At 40.4% G+C, this 22,727-nt stretch overlaps 1 protein-coding gene across 4 annotated transcripts in view; it reads left to right on the forward strand.

The window, feature by feature from the left end:
- The window catches only part of LOC134227592 (fibroblast growth factor receptor 3-like), a 144,463-nt gene that overhangs the window by 117,833 nt on the left and 3,903 nt on the right, over positions 1–22,727 (forward strand). For all 4 annotated transcript variants that reach the window (XM_062709182.1, XM_062709181.1, XM_062709185.1 and 1 more), the window contains one exon: positions 10,232–10,413. In XM_062709182.1, coding sequence (XP_062565166.1) covers positions 10,232–10,413 — 182 coding nt within the window. The remainder of the gene's footprint in view (positions 1–10,231; positions 10,414–22,727) is intronic.

Here is a 22,727-nt window from a genome sequence, read left to right on the forward strand (position 1 = left end):
AGAGAAAACACACACTAAACTGATTAGCTTTATTACCGGCCGCGCAATGCATAACACAATATTCCGGCGGATCGCGCGATCGTTCTGCTGTCCGAAGCAAGATGAAACACACACTGAACTGATTAGCTTTATTACCGGCCGCACAAAGCAGAACACAATATTTCGACGGATCGCGCGATCGTTCTGCTGTCCGAAGCAAAAGAAAACACACAATAAACTGATTAGCTTTATTACCGGCCGCGCAATGCAGAACACAATATTTCGGCGGATCGCGCGATCGCTCTGCTGTCCGAAGCAAGAGAAAACGCACACTAAACTGATTAGCTCTATTACCGGCCGCGCAATGCAGAACACAATATTCCGGCGGATCGCGCGATCGTTCTGCTGTCCGAAGCAAGAGAAAACACACACTGAACTGATTAGCTTTATTACCGGCCGCACAATGCAGAACACAATATTTCGGCGGATCGCGCGATCGTTCTGCTGTCCGAAGCAAGAGGAAACACACACTGAACTGATTAGCTTTATTACCGGCCGCACAATGCAGAACACAATATTCCGGCGGATCGCGCGATCGTTCTGCTGTCCGAAGCAAAAAAAAAACACACAATAAACTGATTAGCTTTATTACCGGCCGCACAAAGCAGAACACAATATTTCGGCGGATCGCGCGATCGTTCTGCTGTCCGAAGCAAAAGAAAACACACACTCAGATATAGAACCGCATATAACATTAATGAAAAAAGTTTTTAAATGTTCCAATGATGTGCGCAACTTAGTACAGGCTCTGGATTTACAAATGGACCTGGCAGGGTAATCGAATTCATTGTTTTTTTTTGTATATTTTCCCTCATTGTATGATTAAATAATAGGGTTTTTTTAGTAAAGTGAATTCCATATTGTTTATTGGTTAAAACGGCAACATAATTATACGTAGTCAAATATGATCTTAAATTTAACACATCATGGAGTATTGGTCTGTTTTCGTTTACAAACATAATGCATTTAATAAATGATTTCAAAAGTATGGTTCAAGTTAACTCTTCGAATTACGTGTTGATCTAGATGTTGCGAGAGAAGAAGAAGATTATGAAGATCTTTTGGTTAAATAACTCTGAGAAATCATGTTATATAGTTTCAACTTTTCTTTTGCTCCATGTGATGGTGTTAATCTTGCTGAAACATCTTTTCGCGTTGTCTGAAACTTGTGCTTGTCCTAGGAGCTACACTGTCTTTTAAATCTTCTTGTAGACTAATTGCTTGACTTCGGCGTATTGTTCGATGGACTGTGGGGAATAAACACAGATTATAAATCTTCCCACTCTGTAGTTTTAATGTTAATGTCCAGAACTCTGTCTCCGCCAGTGATCATTGGAACACTCATAAGAAACACGACGCGAGACAAAACATAACACTTATAGTTCTTACAATTGTCAACAAGTTAAAATTTACCTTATCTGTTGACCGGTTTCGGGTGCGATGTCACCCATCATCAGGACAATGGGTTTGACATTGTCCTAATGATGGATGACATCGCACCCGAAACCGGTGTAATGTCTTGTCTCGCGTCGCGTTTCTTATGAGTGTCGTGTCGTTCTTACGTTAAGCACAAACCATAAAAATTGTTGAGATCATTAGAACATAATAAAAAACAGTCTTACCAATGCTATGTGCTGTGCTATATCTATGGAGCAAGCAGCGAGCATTGTCGATGATTTCCTTAAACGCTTAAAGGCGTTAAACGTGCTCGGTGGTCACATGGCTACCACTTCTGCCTCACACGCAGGAGGTCATGGGTTGAATCACAGGCCCGTTCCATCCTCCTACTTTGTATTTTTAGTTAGAGTTATGGATCCTGTACACCTCCGGTGGTGCAAAGGGCCGACTTGAAAGACCTCCATCCTGAGCGATGTCCAGCTATCGCTTTAACCTGTTGCCAGGATAGATTTCGGTCGACTTCTTTTATTTCTTAATTGAGGCTTCGCCGCCATGAGCCTCTGGGTCTGCCTCTGCTGCAATGTCCTGCTGGGTTCCAGTCTGTTGCTTGTTTACAGATTTCGTTCCCGCCCCTACATAGAGTGTGGTCGACCCAGCCCCACTTCCGATCCCGAATTTCTGTTGCTATTGGCCTCTGGTGGCAACGACGATGGAGCTCGTTGTTTGAGATCCAGTTGTGAGGCCACCAGGCCCGAATTATATACCGCAGGCGTCTGTTGATAAACACCTGCCGCCGTTGAGTGTTCTCCACTGATACACACCATGTTTCGCTAGCATATAACAGCAAAGGTTTCACGTTAGAGTTGAAAATTCGTATTTTGGTGCGTTTACTTATCTGCCTGTTTTTTTCAGATATTTCTCAAACTCGCAAAGGCAGCCCTTGCTTTCTTGATCCGTGCGCCTATGTCGATCTTGGTACCACCGTGTAACGCCATTAGGCTACAAAGATATTGGAAGCTTCCAACATTCTCCACTGGTTGCCCGGCTGCTATGAAACTTGAAGGAGTCACCGTGTTTACATCCAACGATTTGGTTTTGTTGACGTTGATGACTAAGCCTGCCGAAGAGGAGCGCTCGACAAAGTCGAGCTTACTCTGCATATCAGAGCGCCGTTGAGCGAGAATTGCAACGCCATCAGCTTATTCAAAGTCGTTTAGGTGCTCCATGGTTATAGGCTGCCATAACAGTTCACGGTCAATCGCACCTTCCAGAATCTTGTCGATTACGATGAGGAACAGTAACGGTGATAGAATACATCCTTGCCTCACACCAGCTACGACCCGGATAGGGTCGGACGATACCCCATTGTTCAGCACTCTACACACGAGTATCTTTCCATATATTTCTCATGTTCTGGCAATCGCTGGAAATGAGCTTTCATACCGTGTCCATCCTTTAATCTATATACATACATATCTACAACTTGACTAGTTCTAGCAGATAACTGTTAGAATTCGAAATGAGCAAAAAGCTCGATTCTTCATCCAATTAGACATCCCAATTATACTATACGATGCCAAGTATTTTGATCGATGTAACCCTCTGAAGCGCTGTGTGACTCAGACAATAGTCTTAGGTCACAGGAGTCGTCTCCCTGGTTTCCGTCGGTGGTGGTAGTCATTCGTGAGGAAATAGTCAAACGGAAAATACCTAAACGCTAATTAACTGTTAAGTTTATTTTTAAAATGTCGACCACATCACCTGAAGTCACGGTATTTCACATCGGTGAAGCATAACGAGACACAAAAAGCTTTTCGCTATGGACAAAATGTACAACACCCGCTTTCCATCGAATTGACCACAACTGACACTTGACGATGATGAGGACGCTGATCAAAGTGTGAGAATGAAACTTAATCTGGCAATATAACATAAAATGATTCGGCCTCCGGATTGATCCATGGCCGAGCTGAACGTTATGCCGACCGTCATCACACGCAGGAGAAAACGGCGCGTCGTGATTTGAGTACCACCGTATGCAGAGAAAAAAAATCAAGCAAACACCTAAATTATTGACAATATTTGTCTCCTGTTCAACCCTTGTCTCTTGTCATCCCCATATGCATACCCAATTCTATTGTATTATTAGTTATTTGTCCCTTTGATGTGTTTAATTCCGATGACAAAATTGATCCTTTTCGTTTTGCTTCGTCAGTTTTGCAACCGTGCTATTCCATGAAAATCCACAACCCACAGTCGGTGAAGGCGACACATTGTAATCCGATAATGTTGTACACCGGCTAAACTGCATCATTGCCGCCCGGCGAAGAACGGCCGTCGCCCGTTCACCGATGCAGACACTTTTGAATGGCTTCCCAACCCATATGGGCTGTCCATCATAGGATGGTCCCGACATTGGAAGAGGCCAATAATTGGCGTTTTTGGTTCTCGTTCGAGCTGCACATTTGCAAAAAAAAGGTGTTTTATATACATGTTGTAGAAAAGTGATAGGTGGCAGAATAGTGATCGACAGAATTGTGTTACTACGCTACCACAGCTTGAGTACACTGAACCCAATCCGTTTCCAATTGTCGAAGAATTCGATTAGCCGTTTGTCAAATGCATATTATTTTACTACACTTTTATTAACAAGAATAGGTTTGATAACGTTAAAATCGTGTAACTGATTTAAGGTAAACGTATAATTAACCCTTATGCGGCCGACGGGGTACCCGTGTTCCTTTTTCAAATTCAAGTGGTGATATTTCAATGAATTTTTATAGCTGAAAGTTGAAACTCGGTGACATCTAAGAACTCCATAAAATGTAGCATCTGTGAGAAAATCACGTTGATACAGTGAGGAGGGACGTGGGGAGGGGCATCTGATTTTTTTACCACGTGGATGGCCGACAGGGTACCCGTGTTCCACTAAATTGATATTTTCATAACTTTAACAATTTTCAACCGATTTTGATAATTTTGACAGTTTTAGAAACAGAAACTCATATACTTTTTGCCCATTGTCAAGGTTTACAGTTTTTGTCCATGGTTATCCAAGAAATCTTTGAAGTAAGGCTTAAGAGTCTACACACGTAACCGAAGGACTATCAACCAGTTTCAAATATATTACATGCTCATTGCGCTTCTTAGAATAGTCGGTGTTCACAGTATATATTCTGGTTCTCCAAAAACCCCTGGAGTAAGACCTCAGTCATCCAAAAAATCCCTGGAATGAGATCTTATGGTCTGCTATCGTTACCAAAGGTCTATCGAGCAAATTAAAAAACGGTACATGCTCTTTATGGTGCTTAGCATATAATGCTTTCACAGTATATGTTCCGAATCATCCAATGACCTTGTTGTTTTTGTGAGTTCCAGGTAGTCTACGAACTCCATACAGTCAAGGTCTTCGGAAAAATCTCCGTACTGGAGGCGTTTATCAAAAAATAAACAAGTTGCGTTACCCCTTCTTGGTATATGTTTGTGTTTCTTGTAGTTATTGTTGTTGTCGTGAGTTCCAGGTTGTCTACAAACTCCATACAGTTAAGATCTTCGGATCAATCTCCGTAATGGAGGCAGTTATCGAAGAATAAACAAGTTGCGTGACCCCTTCTTGGTATATGTGTGTATTCCAAGTAGTTCTTGTTGTTGTCGAGGACTCCAGGTAGTCTACGAACTCCATAGAGTCAAGGCCTGGGGATCGACCTCGGTAACGGAGACAGCGTTTGAAGAATAAACAAGTTTTGAGACCCCTTCTTGATATATGTTTGTATTTCAAGTAGTTCTTGTTGTTGTCGTTGGCTCCAGGTAGTCTACGAACTCCATAGAGTCAAGGTCGGTGGATCAATCTCCGTAATCGAGGCAGTTATTGAAGAATAAACAAGTTGTGTGACCCCTTCTTGGTATATGTTTGTATTTCATGTAGTTCTTGTTGTTGTCGTGAGTTCCAGGTAGTCTACGAACTCCATATAGTCAAGATCTTCGGATCTATCTCCGTAATGGAGGCAGTTATCGAAGAATAAACAAGTAGCGTGACCCCTTCTTGGTATATGTGTGTATTCCAAGTAGTTCTTGTTGTTGTCGAGGACTCCAGGTAGTCTACGAACTCCATAGAGTCAAGGTCTGTGGATCAATCTTCGTAATGGAGGCAGTTATTGAAGAATAAACAAGTTGTGTGACCCCTTCTTGGTATATGTTTGTATTTCATGTAGTTCTTGTTGTTGTCGTGAGTTCCAGGTAGTCTACGAACTCCATATAGTCAAGATCTTCGGATCTATCTCCGTAATGGAGGCAGTTATCGAATAATAAACAAGTAGCGTGACCCCTTCTTGGTATATGTGTGTATTCCAAGTAGTTCTTGTTGTTGTCGAGGACTCCAGGTAGTCTACGAACTCCATAGAGTCAAGGCCTGGGGATCGACCTCGGTAACGGAGGCAGTTAAAGAAGAATAAACAAGTTGTGTGACGCCTTCATGGTATTTGTTTGTATTCTAAGTAGTTCTTGTTATTATTGGTTCCAGGAAGTCTACGTACTTCATAGAGTCAAGGTCTGTGGATCAATCTTCGTAATGGAGGCAGTTATTGAAGAATAAACAAGTTTTGTGACCCCTTCTTGGTATATGTTTGTATTCCAAGCAGTTCTTGTTGTCGTGGGCTCCAGGTAGTCTACGAACTCCATACTGTCAAGGTCTTCGGATCAATCTCCGTAATGGAGGCAGTTATCGAAGAATAAACATGTAGCGTTACCCTTTCTTGGTATATGTTTGTATTCCAAGTAGTTCTTGTTGTTATCGTGGGTTCCAGGAAGTCTACGAACTCCATAGAGTCAAGGTCGGTGTATCAACCTCCGTAACGGATGCAGTTATTGAAGAACAACTGAGAAGGACGGAAGGTAGCGGTTTTCCTCCAATACCTTTTCCGAACTTAATCTATCACATGTTGTACATATGCATAATCGAGTTTCAGACATAGTAATTAATTTCCACTCCGGGTGGCTCAATACCCGGAACATAGGCAATTAACTGTGAATGTACTGAACTCGAAAGGCGATCCCTCTTCGCTTATGTGGTCGGGTTGGTATCTGACGACCAACTGGCACAATCTCACCCAACCCTACTTCATCAAGCGCCGTTGGTGATGAAGCAAGTGTGTAGGAGCCAGATAATACTAAATACTCATCCTACTTGGTTGGCATTGTACAAAAACATATATTAGAGAGTTAGTTCTGAGAATGTATTGCAAGAGTTCGGCTACATGCCCGGTGCTGTGAATTTGGTTTCATCAGTACCCGCTAAGCTGTGGAGGACGACGGAGGTCCTTCGTAGCTTCGTAGGGAAAACACCTGTCTAGCATACTGGTTTCGTGGGATCAAACCCCACCGAAGTCCTGTAAATCAATCTCCGTAATGGAGGCAGTTATCGAAGAATAAACAAGTTTTGTGACCCCATCTTGGTATATGTTTGTATTCCAAGTAGTTCTTGTTGTTGTCTTGAGCTCTAGATAGTCTATGAAATAGAGTCAAGGTCGATGGATCAACCTCCTTAATGGAGGCAGTTATTTGAAAATAAACAAGTTGTGAGACCCCTTCTTGGTATATGTTTGAATTTTAAGTAGTTATTTTCATTGTCGTGGGCTCCGTAGACAGGCAAAATACGTGAATGGAATCCGTATTTTTTTGTCGAAAAGACTTACAAACTTATTAACAGGTACTTATAAATGATTCATAATAAGCTACAGGCAGTGAAGGTTTAGGCAAAATCAGGGGTAGACAAAATCTGGGAGTGACAAAATCGGGTCAACCTCATCTGAGTGAATGTACGCATTCCTAGTACAGTAGCCGTTCGATAACTGCAAAATGTTTACTTTTCAGTTATCGAATGCCGTTCGATAACTGCAACGCACTCTAGACCAATCGATACGGAGGCGGCGCACAACTGTCATTTTTGTTGATTTAGCTTTGCTGCTTCGCAGCATGCGTGAAATAATAAAAATGACAGTTGTGCGTTACTTCCGTATCGAGTGGTGTGCCCCCGAAAACGCGAGCACTTTGAAACTTGGATTCCGTAAGGAGTGACTTTAAAGACCCTCTAGATATTCGTGTAAGCCTAGAAGTCTTACTCCATAAATTTCTAGGATGACCATTAGCATATGCCATGAACGCTTTTTAATCTAGAACCCCAAAGGCATGTACCAAATTTAAAACAGGCTCTGGTGTAGATCCTAATGCCTTACTCCAGGGTTTTCTTGGATGACCATGAACATTTGAAATGGGTGCATTCTATTCTACGTACCATAAAAGGCATGTATAACTATTCAAATAGGCCGAAAGAGCTCTGGTTACGCGTGAAGTTCCTGAGGATTGTTCAAGTGCAATGAAAACGGTATATTCTATGTACCACAAAGGGCATATGCCACTTTTGAAACAATCCGAAAGGTATCTGGTTACGTGTGAAGATCCTGAAGCCTATTCTAACATTTTCTTGGAAGACCATAAACATATGCAATGGACGTATTCTATTCTATGTACCACAAAGGGTATGTACCACTTTTGAAACAAGCCAAAAGATCTCTGGGTACCCATGCAGATTTAAAGGCCTATTCCAGGGTTTTCTTGGATGACCATGAACCTATGCAATGGATGCAATCTATTCTATGTACCACAAAGGGCATGTAACACTTTTGAAAAAATCTGATAGATCTTTGGTTACGCGTGTAGATCTTAAGGTCTTTTCCAGGGTTTTCTTGGAGGACCATGAACATATGCAATAGAGGCGTTCTATTCTATGTACCACAAAGGGCATGTACCAGTTTTGAAACAATCTAAAAGATCTCTGGTTACGCGTGTAGACCTGATGGCCTTTTCCAGGGTTTTCTTGGACGACCATGAACATATGCAATGAAGGCGTCAGAGGACTTATCCGAGAGATTTCTTCGATAGCGCAAAACATATGTAGTGATCACATTTGATTTCAAGATGCGCAAAAAGCGTGTACCACTTTTGAGACAAGTCCATAGACCCATGGTTATGAGTGTAGACCTTAAGGCTTTACTCCAGAGATTTCTTGGATGACTCGGAACATATACTGTGAACGCATTCTATGCCAAGTACCACAAAGAGCATGTACCGTATTTGAATTTGCATAATAGGCCTTTGGTTACGCGAGTAGATCTTTAGGCTTTACTCCAGAGATTTCTCGGATGACTAAGACCTCATTTCAGGGATTTTTGCATTACCCGAAGCATATACTGTGAACACCTTCAATTCTAAGAAGCGCAAAGAGCTTGTAGCATATTTGAAACTGGTTGAATGGCCTTTGGTTACGCGTGTAGACTCTTAAGCCTTACTTCAAAGATTTCTTGTATAACCATGGGCATAAGCTGTAAACCTTGACAATGGGCAAAAAGTATATGAGTTTCTGTTTCCAAAACTGTCAAAATTATCCAAATCGGTTGAAAATTGTTGAAGTTATGAGAATATCAATTTAGTGGAACACGGGTACCCTGTCGGCCATCCACGTGTGTTTTTTTTGTTGGCCGCATAAGGGTTAAGCAACAATTCGGCCGTTTTATGCTTCTTTCAATGTTTTGCTTTCTAATCTCATCTATTTGTTCAGTTAATTTATTTATTTTGGTGAGCAATCAACTGTTCTAGCAGATGTACGTCGCTGACAGGCACTGACAGCCTCCGCATTATTCCACAAATTTGCATGCCTTCGAAGACCAAAGCAATTTTAGTGGATGACTACACATTAAACAATTATATTCGCGGAAACTTTGTCGTAAAACTCCCGCAGTAAAACGACGGAGTATTGTGCGCTAATTCAGTAGTGACGGCGCTTTCGTAATAGTACCCGCTATGAAGAAACGAAGCGCGCGCAGCCCGATTGGTTGGGTGATTCTTCTCAGAATCTATTCAATTAGCCTAACTGCTCGCTCCAGGGTGCTCGCTCAATATTGCGTTCAATTTTGTAAAACGGTGACGGCACTAGCGCTGCACCATACCCACCGCTTGACCAACATAGGTTCAATATATCTATGACAGACATGTGAATTCTGTATCGTGATTTCATGTACAGTATGCATGACGATTTTTTGCAGTAAATTATAAAAAGAAATTTCATATGGGATTGCAGAACAAAATTCAGATCTGGCAAGAGTGACTAGCTAGTGTAAATTTGCTAAATATTTCAATTACTGCAAAAATTCGTCACGCACCCTGTATAGTGTATGTATATGCATGCTGTTCAACAGTTGTACCACGATAGAATCACATTGTATGATTCTATCACGGCACTATACGTTACTAACTGTGGAAGCACTTTTTTAAAAATCATAATGATGTTACAGGAATCTCCACTGTCATGACACATGTCTGTTTCAGACATTGGGGAAACATGTCGGTCGGTTATCTCGTCACACATTCTGCTCCAACATCGCTCGCAGGGCGCTGCGCGAAAGGTGTAAATGGTGTAAATGAAGCAATCTCTTGTTGGATCTTTCCGCTACACACACTGTTTGTTAACGCACGTTTGGCAACGCAGATGGAAAGTGGTTCGGTTCAGGGCGGCCGGCGACGGGGTGTTTTTACAGCCACTCATCTCCGGGTGTAGGCATCAGAACGTGCTAGCTGTAGCCGGTTGTTGCGCCCAGTCGCAAGGTAAAGCCCCTCCTGATCGGCGATGAACTATTTTTTTTTTGCTTTCGAGTCACCGTGTGAACCAGATTCTCCTGGAAATTCACCATTGTATTATGTTTGATCGATAATTAACGCCATACGTAATGATTTCTCATTCCAGGTTCAAAAATGGACAACCATACCCGTGGGGTGGTGATATATCGTCGCTGATCGTGTACCCGGAGGCAGCAAACCAAACCATCTACACTCACCGGATATCGGAGACGGATATCGGCAACTACAGCTGCGTACTGCGGAATGATACCGGGATTATAAGGCACGATATAGAACTTCGAATGCAAGGTAAGATAATTAGACTTTTTTATACAGGGGAGTTCTTGCGTTTTCAATCTTTCTTAACATATATTCATATCATCACGAAACAAAGAAATACATCACCAATTTTGTCGTTTCTTTTTGCTAATATGCGACCTCACGGGTATACAATGTGCCGCGAAGTTGTAGTTTAGCCAGATTCCAAGAATTTTGCTCAAAAAATATTTCTCTAGCTCTTAAATTGACTGATTTAGAGTAATTTTCCCAGGTTTACTTAGGGCGACTCTAAAAAAAGCAGTTTTTCAGCTCTAACTTATTTGTTTAAAATTTCTCAGCAATGTGATGTTCAGACCACTTTTTGAGCTTTGCAGGGCTGTATCTATGAATGGCGAAAACATTTTATCAATCTGTTTTCTCGGCCTTATTCTACTACTTTCAGGCTCCACTTCAAGTTGTTTAAATCAAATGTGTTTTGCTTCCATGGCATACTTCGTGATATGGCAAACGCCATACCATTTTGTTATAGAACCTGAGCAGAAGCTCATCAGGTATCAGAACGTCGGCTCCAGGGGCACGTTCACCTCAATTTGGGAGATTTGTGCCATCGCCTTCACAGCCTTTTTCATCACACACCTGACGGAAAAGGAAGTGAACAAAAGGAAAGGAATGTGGATGGGAGAACAAAGGGAATGTTTGGAAAAGGGCCCTTGAAGAGGGCATACAACGCATAAGCGTACAAGAGCTTATAGCTCCTTACCACAACGGGTTATGAACAACAAAATACTCTGAAGGTTCAGGTTTCTGAAGTCAATTTCACTAAGTAGGTGTTTACCAAATATTTGGAAGCGCAATTGTGCATAGACTGGGCAGTTACATATTAGATGATAAGAAGTTCCATAATCGGATTCACAACTATCACAAACAGATGATTCAACGCGTTGAATATTTACCATGTGATAGTTCAGTCGGCAGTGACCTGTCAAAGCCTTGACTAAGACACTGCAATTCTGTTTAGACAGATTAGCTAAATAGCTTGCTACTACCGGAGATGGCTCCCGGATGTACAATTTTGTTTGATGACATGAATCCAGACTACTCCAATGCCATTTGTGCTGAGTGACAGCCCAAGAGTTGATCAAAGTTTCATCCAACACTTGGATATTGGAATAGCTGGCTCAGGACCAATAAAGTCATGCGATGCTCCATTACGAGCTAACTCATCAGCCAATTCGTTTCCAGCTATGGAAGAATGGCCAGGTACCCATATAAGGTGTAAAGTATTTACTGAATTCAGTTCCTCAATGTTAGTTCGACATACGATTACTAACTTCGACCTTGAGTTGGCCGAGGCGAGAGCTTTAATAGCTGCTTGACTATCTGAACAGAAGTATATTACTTTGCCCATAATGCGTTGCTGCAGTGCAGATTGCACTCCACACATGATGGCAAATATTTCCGCTTGAAAGACAGTGCAGTGTGTACCCAGTGAGTGTGACTGTTCCAATCTCAGCTCACGCGAATAGACGCCTGCACCTGCTCTACCTTCGAAGAGGGAGCCGTCAGTGTAACAAACAATGCTGTCCGACATACTTCTCTCCAAATAGCCAGATGTCCACTCATCCCGCGAGGGGAATTGTGTCGAAAATGTCCTATAAGGAAAACTACTAACTTGTGTGAGATCACTTGGAGCAAGGAAAATTTTGTCCCAATTAACCATAAGCGGTAACAACGAAGTGTGTGTAGAACTGCGGTTTACAGGATTCTCTTCCATAAAACCGAGAACCCATAGTCGGTAAGTACAAGAAAATGCTTCTTGTTTGAGATGTATGTGTAGTGGGGCCACGTCGAAGAGAACTTCGAGAGCAGCCGTGGGAGTTGAAGAGAACGCACCAGTCATTGCCATTAGGCACATCCTTTGAAGATGGCCTAATTTAGACTGAATTGTCCTCACTTCCCCCTTTTGCCACCACACAAGACATCCATAAGCCAAAATTGGTCGTACAACTGTTGTGTAAATCCATTTGATATATTTGGGTTTAAGACCCCAAGTTTTACCAAAGGTTCGTCGGCATTGGCCGAAAGCCATACACGCCCTTTTGATTCTGAACTCAATGTTAGGAGTCCAGGAAAGCTTTGAATCCAAAATTAGACCCACATACTTTACTTGATCTGTTACATTGATTTCAGAACCAAAAAGATGTAATGGACGAATACCATTACGATTACGTTTTTCCGTGAAAAGAACAATAGATGTTTTATTCGGATTGACCGAAAGGCCATATTGGCGACACCAACTTTCAACTACCTGAAGAGCATTTTGCATCAGGTCGAATAAGGTAGTAATGCACAAACCCACTATCAATGTAAGATAGTCGTCGGCAAATCCATAGGTAAGAAAACCGCCATTATTGAGTAACCTCAATAGCGTATCTGCAACGAGATTCCACAAAAGTGGAGATAATACTCCCCCTTGAGGGCATCCGCAGACACTTAATTTCCTAATCGCTGCTTGACGTAATGTTGAGTAGAGATGTCGGTTTTTAAGCATCTGGTGAATCCATTTGGTTATACTATTAGGTGCCCATGACAACGTGCGACCTTCAATATTTTATCGAAAGACACGTTATCAAAAGCACCCTCAATATCTAAGAAAGCACCTAGGTCTGATTGCTTTTGAGCGAATGCTTTCTCGATATCGTACACAAGCTTGTGTAGAAGAGTCACAGTGGAATTTCCAGATTGGTAAGCATGTTGATTAACATGAAGAGGCATGTTTGCCAAACAGTCATCACGAATGTGATGATCGATAATACGTTCTAAGCATTTCAGAAGAAATGAGGTCAGACTGATGGGTCTAAAACTCTTCGCTTCTTCATACGAAGCACGTCCTCCTTTGGGATAAACTTTACAGTGACATCCCGCCAGGATATGGGAATATACCCAGTAGCAAAACTGCATACTAAAAGCTTTTTCAAAACATGTTTGATATGTTCAAAACCTTTCTGAAGTAGAACAGGATAAATCCCATCCTCCCTGGAGATTTGTAGCCATAGCTACATGAAAAGACATCAGGATCATCCGAAGATGTTATATCGACACATCCAGGGAAGTGCGTATCAAATAAGTGTTCTAACGATTCTTCATCAGAAGAAGTGTAGTCGCCATTTGGCTTGCGAATTTCGCCAACTTGGAAATCCTTGGATCTCGCAAGAATTTTATTCAATCGACTGGCTTCACTCAAATTGGAAACATTTGCACAAAGGTTTTTCCAGCCGGATCGTTCAGCAGATCGTAGAGCCTTCTTGTAAGCTTTGCGAGCCAACTTGAAAGAATCCGTCCCTGCTGAATGGCGTCTGTTCCAACTCCTTCTGCACTGCTTCCTTAGCTTAGCCAAATCGGAATTCCACCAAGGGGTTCCTCTTGAGGTTTTACAGAACGTAAAGGGCAAGCTTCTTCGAAAGCTTCCACGATGTGCAACGTTGTAGTATCAACTGCATCATCCAAGTCGGTAGGAGTTTCTATAGAAGGTAGATATCCATGAAATTTGGTAGAGAGCAACTCTGTGTAAAGATCCCAGTTTGTTGAACGGGGATTTCTAAAACGCAAGGTCTGCGAAGTAGCATTCAAATGATCAAAGTAGATGTAGCGATGGTCAGATATCGATTCCTCATCTGACACATGCCAATTCGTCAATTCGTGACTGATTCTATTGGAGCAAAGGGTTATGTCTAACACTTCTGCTCTATTAGATACCATAAAGGTTGGGCGATTGCCTATGTTAAGTAAACTAAGTTCGGTACTACTTAAGTATTCCATCAAGCTGGAGCCTCTCAGATTGATATCCGAGCTACCCCAGATGATGTGATGAGCATTAGCATCACTGCCGACAATTAGCGGAAGGCCTTTTGAAGTGCAATATATGACAACTCGTTTGAAAGCATCCGTAGGGGATGGTTCATCATGTGATAAATAAACCGAACAATAGACGTATTTCCTGACGGGGGTTCCGCCAGTTGCATCAATTGTGACAGCACATACATCTCTGGTTGTTAGTTCAGAGATAAGTGTAGCAACAATAGCATTGTTAACAAGCACACATGCACGCGGCATTGATCGAGAGTTTGCCATTTCTTTACTGAAAGCAGCAAAAACTGGATTCACTAGGTTACCTAGGTAGAAGCTACCCTTGCGAAAATAGGGTTCCTGCACCAAAGCCACTTGGGATTTGCCATTTTGCATGAGTCTACAAAGATCAATCGTTGCTGTTCTTTTATGCTGCAGATTGATTTGAGCTATATTAACTGAAGTCATTGCGAATATAGATAATACACTCCACAACTTCAGCATTAATATGATCAGCAACGATGAAACCAAATTGGTATCTTATCAAGAAAGTCAAAGACGAAACACAGAGTACAATGTTCAAGTTGTTTAAATCAAATGTGTTTTGCTTCCATGGCATACTTCGTGATATGGCAAACGCCATACCATTTTGTTATAGAGCCTGAGCAGAAGCTAAGTATGCCATGGAAGAAGTTAAGCACATAAGAATAGCAAAATAGTGCTTGAGAATGATATGATAATTTTTCAATGCATTAATATGGGGTTATTTTAAACTATCCTATATTGCCTTATACACTGGTGGAAAAAAGTATAAAGACAAGCTCGGTTTCCATACAAAATGGCCATGTTGGGAGGTCAATATCTCGATTCTTAGCGATTCGATTGGGCTGATTTTTTGCCAGCAGGCCTAAAATGACTTGAATTTTTATTGAATGAAAGTTACATTTATGCATATATTCTACTTATACGCGTTTCTGCTGGAAATAATTATAAAGACAGGTCTGTTGCATGGAGCCCCATATAAAAACGTGGTGTCTTTATAATTATTTCCAGATTCGAAGGTCAAAATCAATAGAGATGTTTATAATTCACTCAAAAATCGAAGGTTCAAGTTGAAAACAGGTGCCTAGTAAAATTTTAGCCAAATCGAATCGCTACGAGTCGAGATTTCGATTCTCAAACATGATGAAAATGTATGAAAAACATGCTTGTCTTTATACTTATTTCCGGCGGTATATTATACTATGTTATATTGCCTTATATTACCCTCAAAATTTTGCTTGCCGAGAGTTTCGTTTTCGGCTCACACTGACAGCTAGATTTCAGCTCGGCTTGACACACACACATTTTTCGTATCTGTTTCTCCCTCCCAGGTTTGAACATCACATTGCTGAGAAATTTGAAACAAAATAGTTAGAGCAAAAAAACTGCTTTTTTAAGTAAACCTGGGAAAATTGATCTAAATAATATCAATTTAGGAGCTAGAGAAATATTTTTTTGAGCAAAACTCTTAGAATCTGGCTAAACTACAACTTTGCGGAACATTGTATACCCGTATCTTTGCAAATAAACAAGTTTTATTTTTCTTTTTTTTTCAAATGTGGCCCACCTTAATTTTTATGAAACCCCCAATAAGCTCCTTACCGTTAGGAACAACTTTGTAGAACAAAGTTTTTTCTATCTCTGCTATTTTCGGCTTAAAAAACTTATTACCGCTTTGTCTGCTACCTGGACCACTGTGCAATGGTGTTATATGTAACACATTTTAACAAATGAACTGCTTTCAGAAATGATTTCACTACATAGTTTTGACATAGGACTACGTCTGTGTTTTTTTATATTGGAGTACACTTTACGATTGCGAAAATCGGGGACCGTCACGAAAATATGATAGACTTTAAACTTCAATATCTAAGCCGTTTCTCGATGGATTTTAATTTTTTTTGACCATTCGATCAAGGATGAGTCAACGCTTCTTCTATTTATTTGAAAATACTGATTTTAACTATTTATTATCGATAATTGATAAAAAGTTTGGAAATAGGTCAACCAACCAATCGCGTACATGCATCACTAGCACAGACATCAAAAATCAATCACTTGCTGGTTTGGATCTAATCCTCAGTTTGAACAAGGTTTCACGCAGAGCAGACGCATCAAAGCGATCCCTGCTGAGCGGACACAGCATCACGGAGGCGCTAATAACATTTTCAAAGGAAATCCATCGCATTGGTGGTGGTGATCGATGTGTTGCTGTAGATCATTCAACCTCAACGAACCAGCATTTCATATGAAGATAGGGTTGACTATAAAAATAGCATTGTGGCGATCCCGCACCGCCAGTGCCGATGCTTAAAATTCATTACAAATTGTGGTGTCAGCTAGTTGAAAAGTAGCATTGGGAAAAAAAGATAAATTGGTTCTTCTCAGGACCAACATTTTATAAAAAGAAAGAGTTAATTGCGAAAATGGACTGTTTCGGTGGCATTCGGTTTGGCGTGGTAGGTTGGTTGCTGTTAGTGATTCCATCCATTAAAATTTACTGCATCATCTCCCTCCGACGCGCTATCAAATTCGCTATTTACGATTGAGTTTTGCACTTTGAAGAAAGTTTATTTCGGATAGTCGGATCAACCTTCTTTTGTATAAAATAGTGGCTTTTGTATAAAATCAATGAAGACGCCACCTCAGTGGAAACTATCTACAGCAACCACCCATCGGTGAACGTCACTCGGACATACAGATGCCGAAAGATAATGTTTTGTAATATGAAGAAACTTCGTCTTGAGTCAAATTTCTGTTGTCATTCCTCGCAACAATACGCATCTTAGATAAACAACATCTCATAACCAAATTCAGAATCTCGCGAGAAAATTTCATAGGGTTATTAGAATTTGTCATCCTCCGAACGGTCCGTTGTCTGCGGAATCCCGATCGAAAAGGCTCGCGCGCGCCGAAAAGCAGCTTCCTTATATCTAATGAAGTAATTCCATTAGCCCCGCCCCTTCATTAATCGTTATGAGTGCACATTATATGTACACCCATATCAGATCACAAAGGGGCGGGGCTAACGGGCTTAATTTATTAAATACAAGAAAGCTGCTGTTCGGCGCGCGCGAGCCATTTTGATCTGGATTCCACAGAGCGGTTCGATATTCGATGCAGCGGAGCGTACACAGCTGCACGAAGGAGTGGGTGGAAGTGTGGCAATGCTGAAAAATTATTTCACCCTTTGGAGGCTTAGCGAAAAATCATCAAGTGGTGGTCGGACAGTTGCAACGCAAGGTGTCGACAAGCGATTGGATGCAGTTTGTTATTGGAATGGGAATTGGGAAACGAAAATTGACTCTTCTCTGGACCAACATTTTATGAAAAGAAAGAGTTAATTGCGAAAATGTATTGTTTCGGTGGCATCGGGTTTGGCGTGGTAGCTTGGTTGGTGTTAGTGATTCCATCCATTGAAATTTACTGCATCATCTCCCTCCGACGCGCTATCAAATTCGCTATTTACGAGTGAGTTTTGCACTTTGAAGAAAGTTGGATCGGATAGTAAGATCAACCTTCTTTTGTATAAAATGGTGGCTTTTGTATAAAATCAATAAAATCAATCCACCTCAGTGGAAACTATCTACAGCAATCACCCATCGGTGAACGTCGCTCGGACAGACAGATGCCAAGAGATAATTTTTTGTAATATGAAGAAACTTCGCTTTAGTCAAATTTTTGTTGTTATTCCTCGCAACAATACGCATCTTGGTTATCTAATAACATCTCATAACCAAATTCAGAATCTTGCGAAAAAAAATCATAGGATTTTCAGAATCTGTCATTCATGGAACGGTCAGTTGTCTGCGAAATCCCGATCAAAATGGCTCGAGCGCGTCGAAAAGCAGCTTTCTTATATCTAATGAAGTAATTCCATTAGCCCCGCCCCTTCGTTAATCGTTATGAGTGCACATTATATTTACACCTATAACAGATCACAAAGGGCGGAGCTAACGGGCTTAATTTATTGAATACAAAAAAAGCTGCTTTCCAACGCGCGCGAGGCATTTTGATCGGGATTCCGCGGAGACCGGTTGAACAAGATTTCACGCAGAGCGGACGCAGCGGAGCGAACAAAGCAGCACGAAGGCGCTCTGGTAGCATTTTCAAAGGAAAATCATCGAATTGGTGGTGGAAGTCTGCGTTGGTGGTCGTCATTCAACCTCAACAACAAATTAAAATCTTGTGACTGCTACTGACGCCATCCATTTGAACAAACTCATTGCATCATCTCCCTCCGACGCGCGCTTGTGGTTGTGCTACCAAAGGGCAACTTTCTGTCGTCGCCAAACGATGGTAACCCGGAAAAAATTGATATCATTTCTAATGACTAACGAAACAAAACCAAAGAATCTTGCCAGAAAATTTCACTTTCCGTCGACGATGGCCAAATCGATGAAGACGCCACCTTAGTGGAGAATGTCGTTTAGCTACCTTAGTTTTTCAAATGGCGCATTATTAAAAACAATAAATCTTTCCAAAATCGTCATTGTCGTTCAAACAGCCGAACAGTCTGTTTGTCTGTGTAAACAATTTTCCCAACGGTCAAAACCTCTTCTTGGATAAATAGTTTAAGTCCTGAAAAGGACTGTTTGTAATTTATTCTTGAAGTCCCCCTCACTTTGCCACCAGCGCTATAGAAAACGATGCATGTACGCTTCCATCGCGTGCGGAAGTCGAACGTTGCAAATTAATATATTTGTGTTTGGTGTCGTGCCACCTCCGATTCTGCTTATTTTTCCTTTATTCCGGACACTTTTGAGCATAATGTCTTCAAGGATTCTGATGATATCCACTGAAAGATAGGCGAGTGACTTCACCCAGTAAACACAGAATCGTACATGATGCAACATAAGATGCTAATGTGGAGGCGATATACGTTAATATTGCATGGGGAAGTTTCTATATGGCCTCCACTTTAGCATCTTATGTGACATCATATACGATTTTGTGTTGACTGGGCAGTGGCGATGCGGCCGATGAGTCGTTCCTTTTCCATGGCTGGTTCATCCAACTGGGAGCTACTTTCAGTTTCTTGATTCGGTTGACCTCCGAGCAGTTTGCACAATGCTAATAAATTTACACAAATTATGATGAAAAATACCCTCCATTTCGAATAGCTACGTACTGCCGTAATCTGAAAAAGTGACGTATACGCCATTTTACAAAAATGGTGTTAACGAGTACTACTCATCGAGCTCTTTAACAGAAAAATGGAAAACATGCATGTTGTAAAATGGCTGTTACGTCACTTTTCCAGATTACGGCAGCGTAGTCCTACGTCACCTTTGCGTACAACCCGATTGGGCTGCACCTTTGAGTTTTTTTTAAAGTTGCGTCATTGTTATTCAAAATTATGATACAAATTTTCCAATTCGTGCCCCCTGGTTTGGCGACACTCGGCTACATAAAGCTTCATGTTCAATGAACTATGTGTTAGGGGAGATGGGGGTAAAATGGTCTGGGTGGGTAAAACGGTCAGTGGTCCCGTTAGAGCTAAATCGTTACAAAATTGGCACTCCATCAAGTGGATCTTATTGCTTGTTTAAAATTATGAGTACGGCATGTTTTACTACATTCAAATAATTAAAAAAAAAATTGTTTATTAATGATTTAATGTAAACTGTGCCTGAAACGCCATGATGTTGTAATTTTTTATGTGCAGTATTTAAGCTTTTAAAATAGAATTCGGCAAAACTAATCCGCATGATCCTCGGGGATCTCAAACTTAGTCTATACAAAGATTGTGTACGGTTTGAATTGATGATTTATCACCAAATTCGATTTTTTGAGATTTTTTTTAAGAAATTGGATTATGGTGGGGTAAAACGGACATGTTGTGGTGTGGGTAATATGGACCATATGAAGTACATATACATTTTTATCAACGAAATTTTATTTTGAAAAGTTTGTATTCTTTACCTCCGAAAACACCAAGCATTCATTAGAAAATTCGAATTTCCGAGTTTTGTTCAGACAAATGGCATTTTTAAGTGTTTTTTTTCTTATTGATGTAACATGCTTTTTTATTAAAATCATTGTAAGTTACCAATATATTAATTATTATCCATTATTTTTATTTCAAGAGGTACATTTAATAGATGCTTAGTCTATGCACACAATTCATCAACTAAATTTATTGTTTAAAGCTTAATTTCTTAACATGTCCGTTTTACCCACCCACTATGTCAATTTCACCCGCATATTTTTAAATGTTTTCATCCTGATTTTTATTGTCAAAAACAAATCACAAAATCCGATTGTTTTCCACTAAATTGACTTCAAGCCATCAGTGCTTCTCTTTAACTGTTTTGGGTCCCCAATATTACGACGTTTTCCTTGTGAAAATGACGCGATTCCTTAGCATGTCCATATTACCCCCAGCTCTCCTACCATTACACAATAGGACAGCCCCATATAAAGGTGTGGCCAAAACTACCAAAAGGCCAATTTTTGATTTGGGCGAGTAAAATGTGATGAATACACAGCTTATAACCTATATTTCTATAATCAGGACGGTTTTTATTTTTTAGATTTTTCAGGGAGGGGTGGGGGGCGTTCAAACTAGCCCCTCCTAGAAATGATATTTTTACGTTTTTTGGGAAAACGGACAGCTTTGCCATGTTTTCGCCTCAAAAGTAACATATTTATATATCGTTACAAAGCTCTTAAACAGATCTATGCAATAGGCTTGATATTGTAATGATAGCTCCGTCCAGAAATTAGTTTTTAGTAGTTTTGTAAAAGCATATTTTACGCAATATTTAACGAACAAAACAGTTTGGTACCCCGCAATACCCCGCAGTAAAACATCATGCACTACACTATTGAACTCTTAAGCTTTGAGGACCATGAATAAAATTCTGCCCAAATTCACCATTTTGTAAGATACATGAATTTTAAAAATTGCCCATTTTTGCCTTTCTCGTGTACTAAGTATTGGTAGAAGCTATATGATCGCTCTAAAAGCATTAAAAAAAGCCTAAACACGCATAGTGTTGTATACCGATCGACTCAGTTCGAAGAATTGAGGTGTTGTCTGTGTGTACGTGTGTGTGAATGTCTGTATGTATGTGAGCAAAAATGGTCCTAACTTATTTTTAAGCACTTGCTCTAAACCGATTTACTCACAACAAGTTTCATTCGTCAGAGAATGTTGATCCATTGTTCCCTATTAAAAATAGGCTGGATCGGACTATGGGCTCAAAAGTTATGGCCAGAATACATTTTCTTACAATGTACAAGAAAGACAATATTACCGCTAGGGGCATTAATCAGGTGTTTTGGTAAACTACTTATTTTTCAATTTTAATCTGAGTTACTCAATAATGCCACTTTAATTGAGTTTGGTGACGAACACAATTTACTTAACATTTTAAGGGGGAGGGTTATGTCTTAACGTTGCGCATATTTCAAGAAAAAATCATCATATAAAAAGCGTTACGCAGTTAGAAGGGAAGTTTTTTTTTTTTTTTTTGTGTCTTTATTAAAGAGAATTTCAGCCCGAGGCTGGCTCGTCTCCGAAGAAGGGAAGTTGTTTAAAATTTACAATTTTTACATTACTACATTATAGGAGCGAATTATATATTTAACCATAACCTGTCATAACGTGTTGGATGAGTAGTGTGTTGAATAACTCCTTGGCACAATACATTTTAATAATTATGAAAGAAATATTAATAAAATATCAAATAAACGAAATTCCATTTCGTTGATGTCACAATATGACGCTAATTGAATCTGTTCTACCCTCCTTTGTTGGTTTATTGAGTTCTACTCAGTGAATTTTCAACACCAGAAGCTGATAGTGCTTTTTTGATCATTTTAGGAAATCTGTGTTGCGTCCATTTGTCTATTGACACGAATATACAGTTTATATGACCATTAGTATTTTATCCAGCATCAAACAGGCTTCTTGCAAGCCAAAAAGTGACCAAATTTCGTTGGTATTGTATAATATGACAAACATCGATACTATGCCGAAAATTGGTCCCATACCCCATTGAAGGCTAAGAAAAAATATTTTTCTTTTCTATCTGTTTTTATGATGAATACCACTGTTTATTGCAGGATTCATAATTGGCCAAAATATACCTCCCTTTTCCCATTATTAGCAGTGACTGGTTTCCTACCCGCCGCTGCCACCATTTAAACTGCCAGAAATGTGTGTGTCGAAAGACATCTAATGCGGATTCTCTCGATAATAGATTTTTTTGGTACCAGCTATGCAGGAGGATGTCCACTACTACGCTTACCAAATACTATTTCGATTAGGGTGTTTAATTACGAGAAATTCAACTTTAGAAGCTTTTCGCCATACTGATTTCAAAAAGTTAACTCCTGGTGTGTCACTGTAAGCACGCTCAATGCAGATAATTCATCAATTTGAAAACATTATCATCCAGCATACCAGTCGCTGTTTATTTGTCATGCAGTAGCGTCATTTTGCCCCA

The sequence above is a fragment of the Armigeres subalbatus genome, chromosome 3 (genome assembly GCF_024139115.2).
Source record: "Armigeres subalbatus isolate Guangzhou_Male chromosome 3, GZ_Asu_2, whole genome shotgun sequence".
Classification (NCBI taxonomy): Eukaryota; Metazoa; Arthropoda; class Insecta; order Diptera; family Culicidae; genus Armigeres; species Armigeres subalbatus.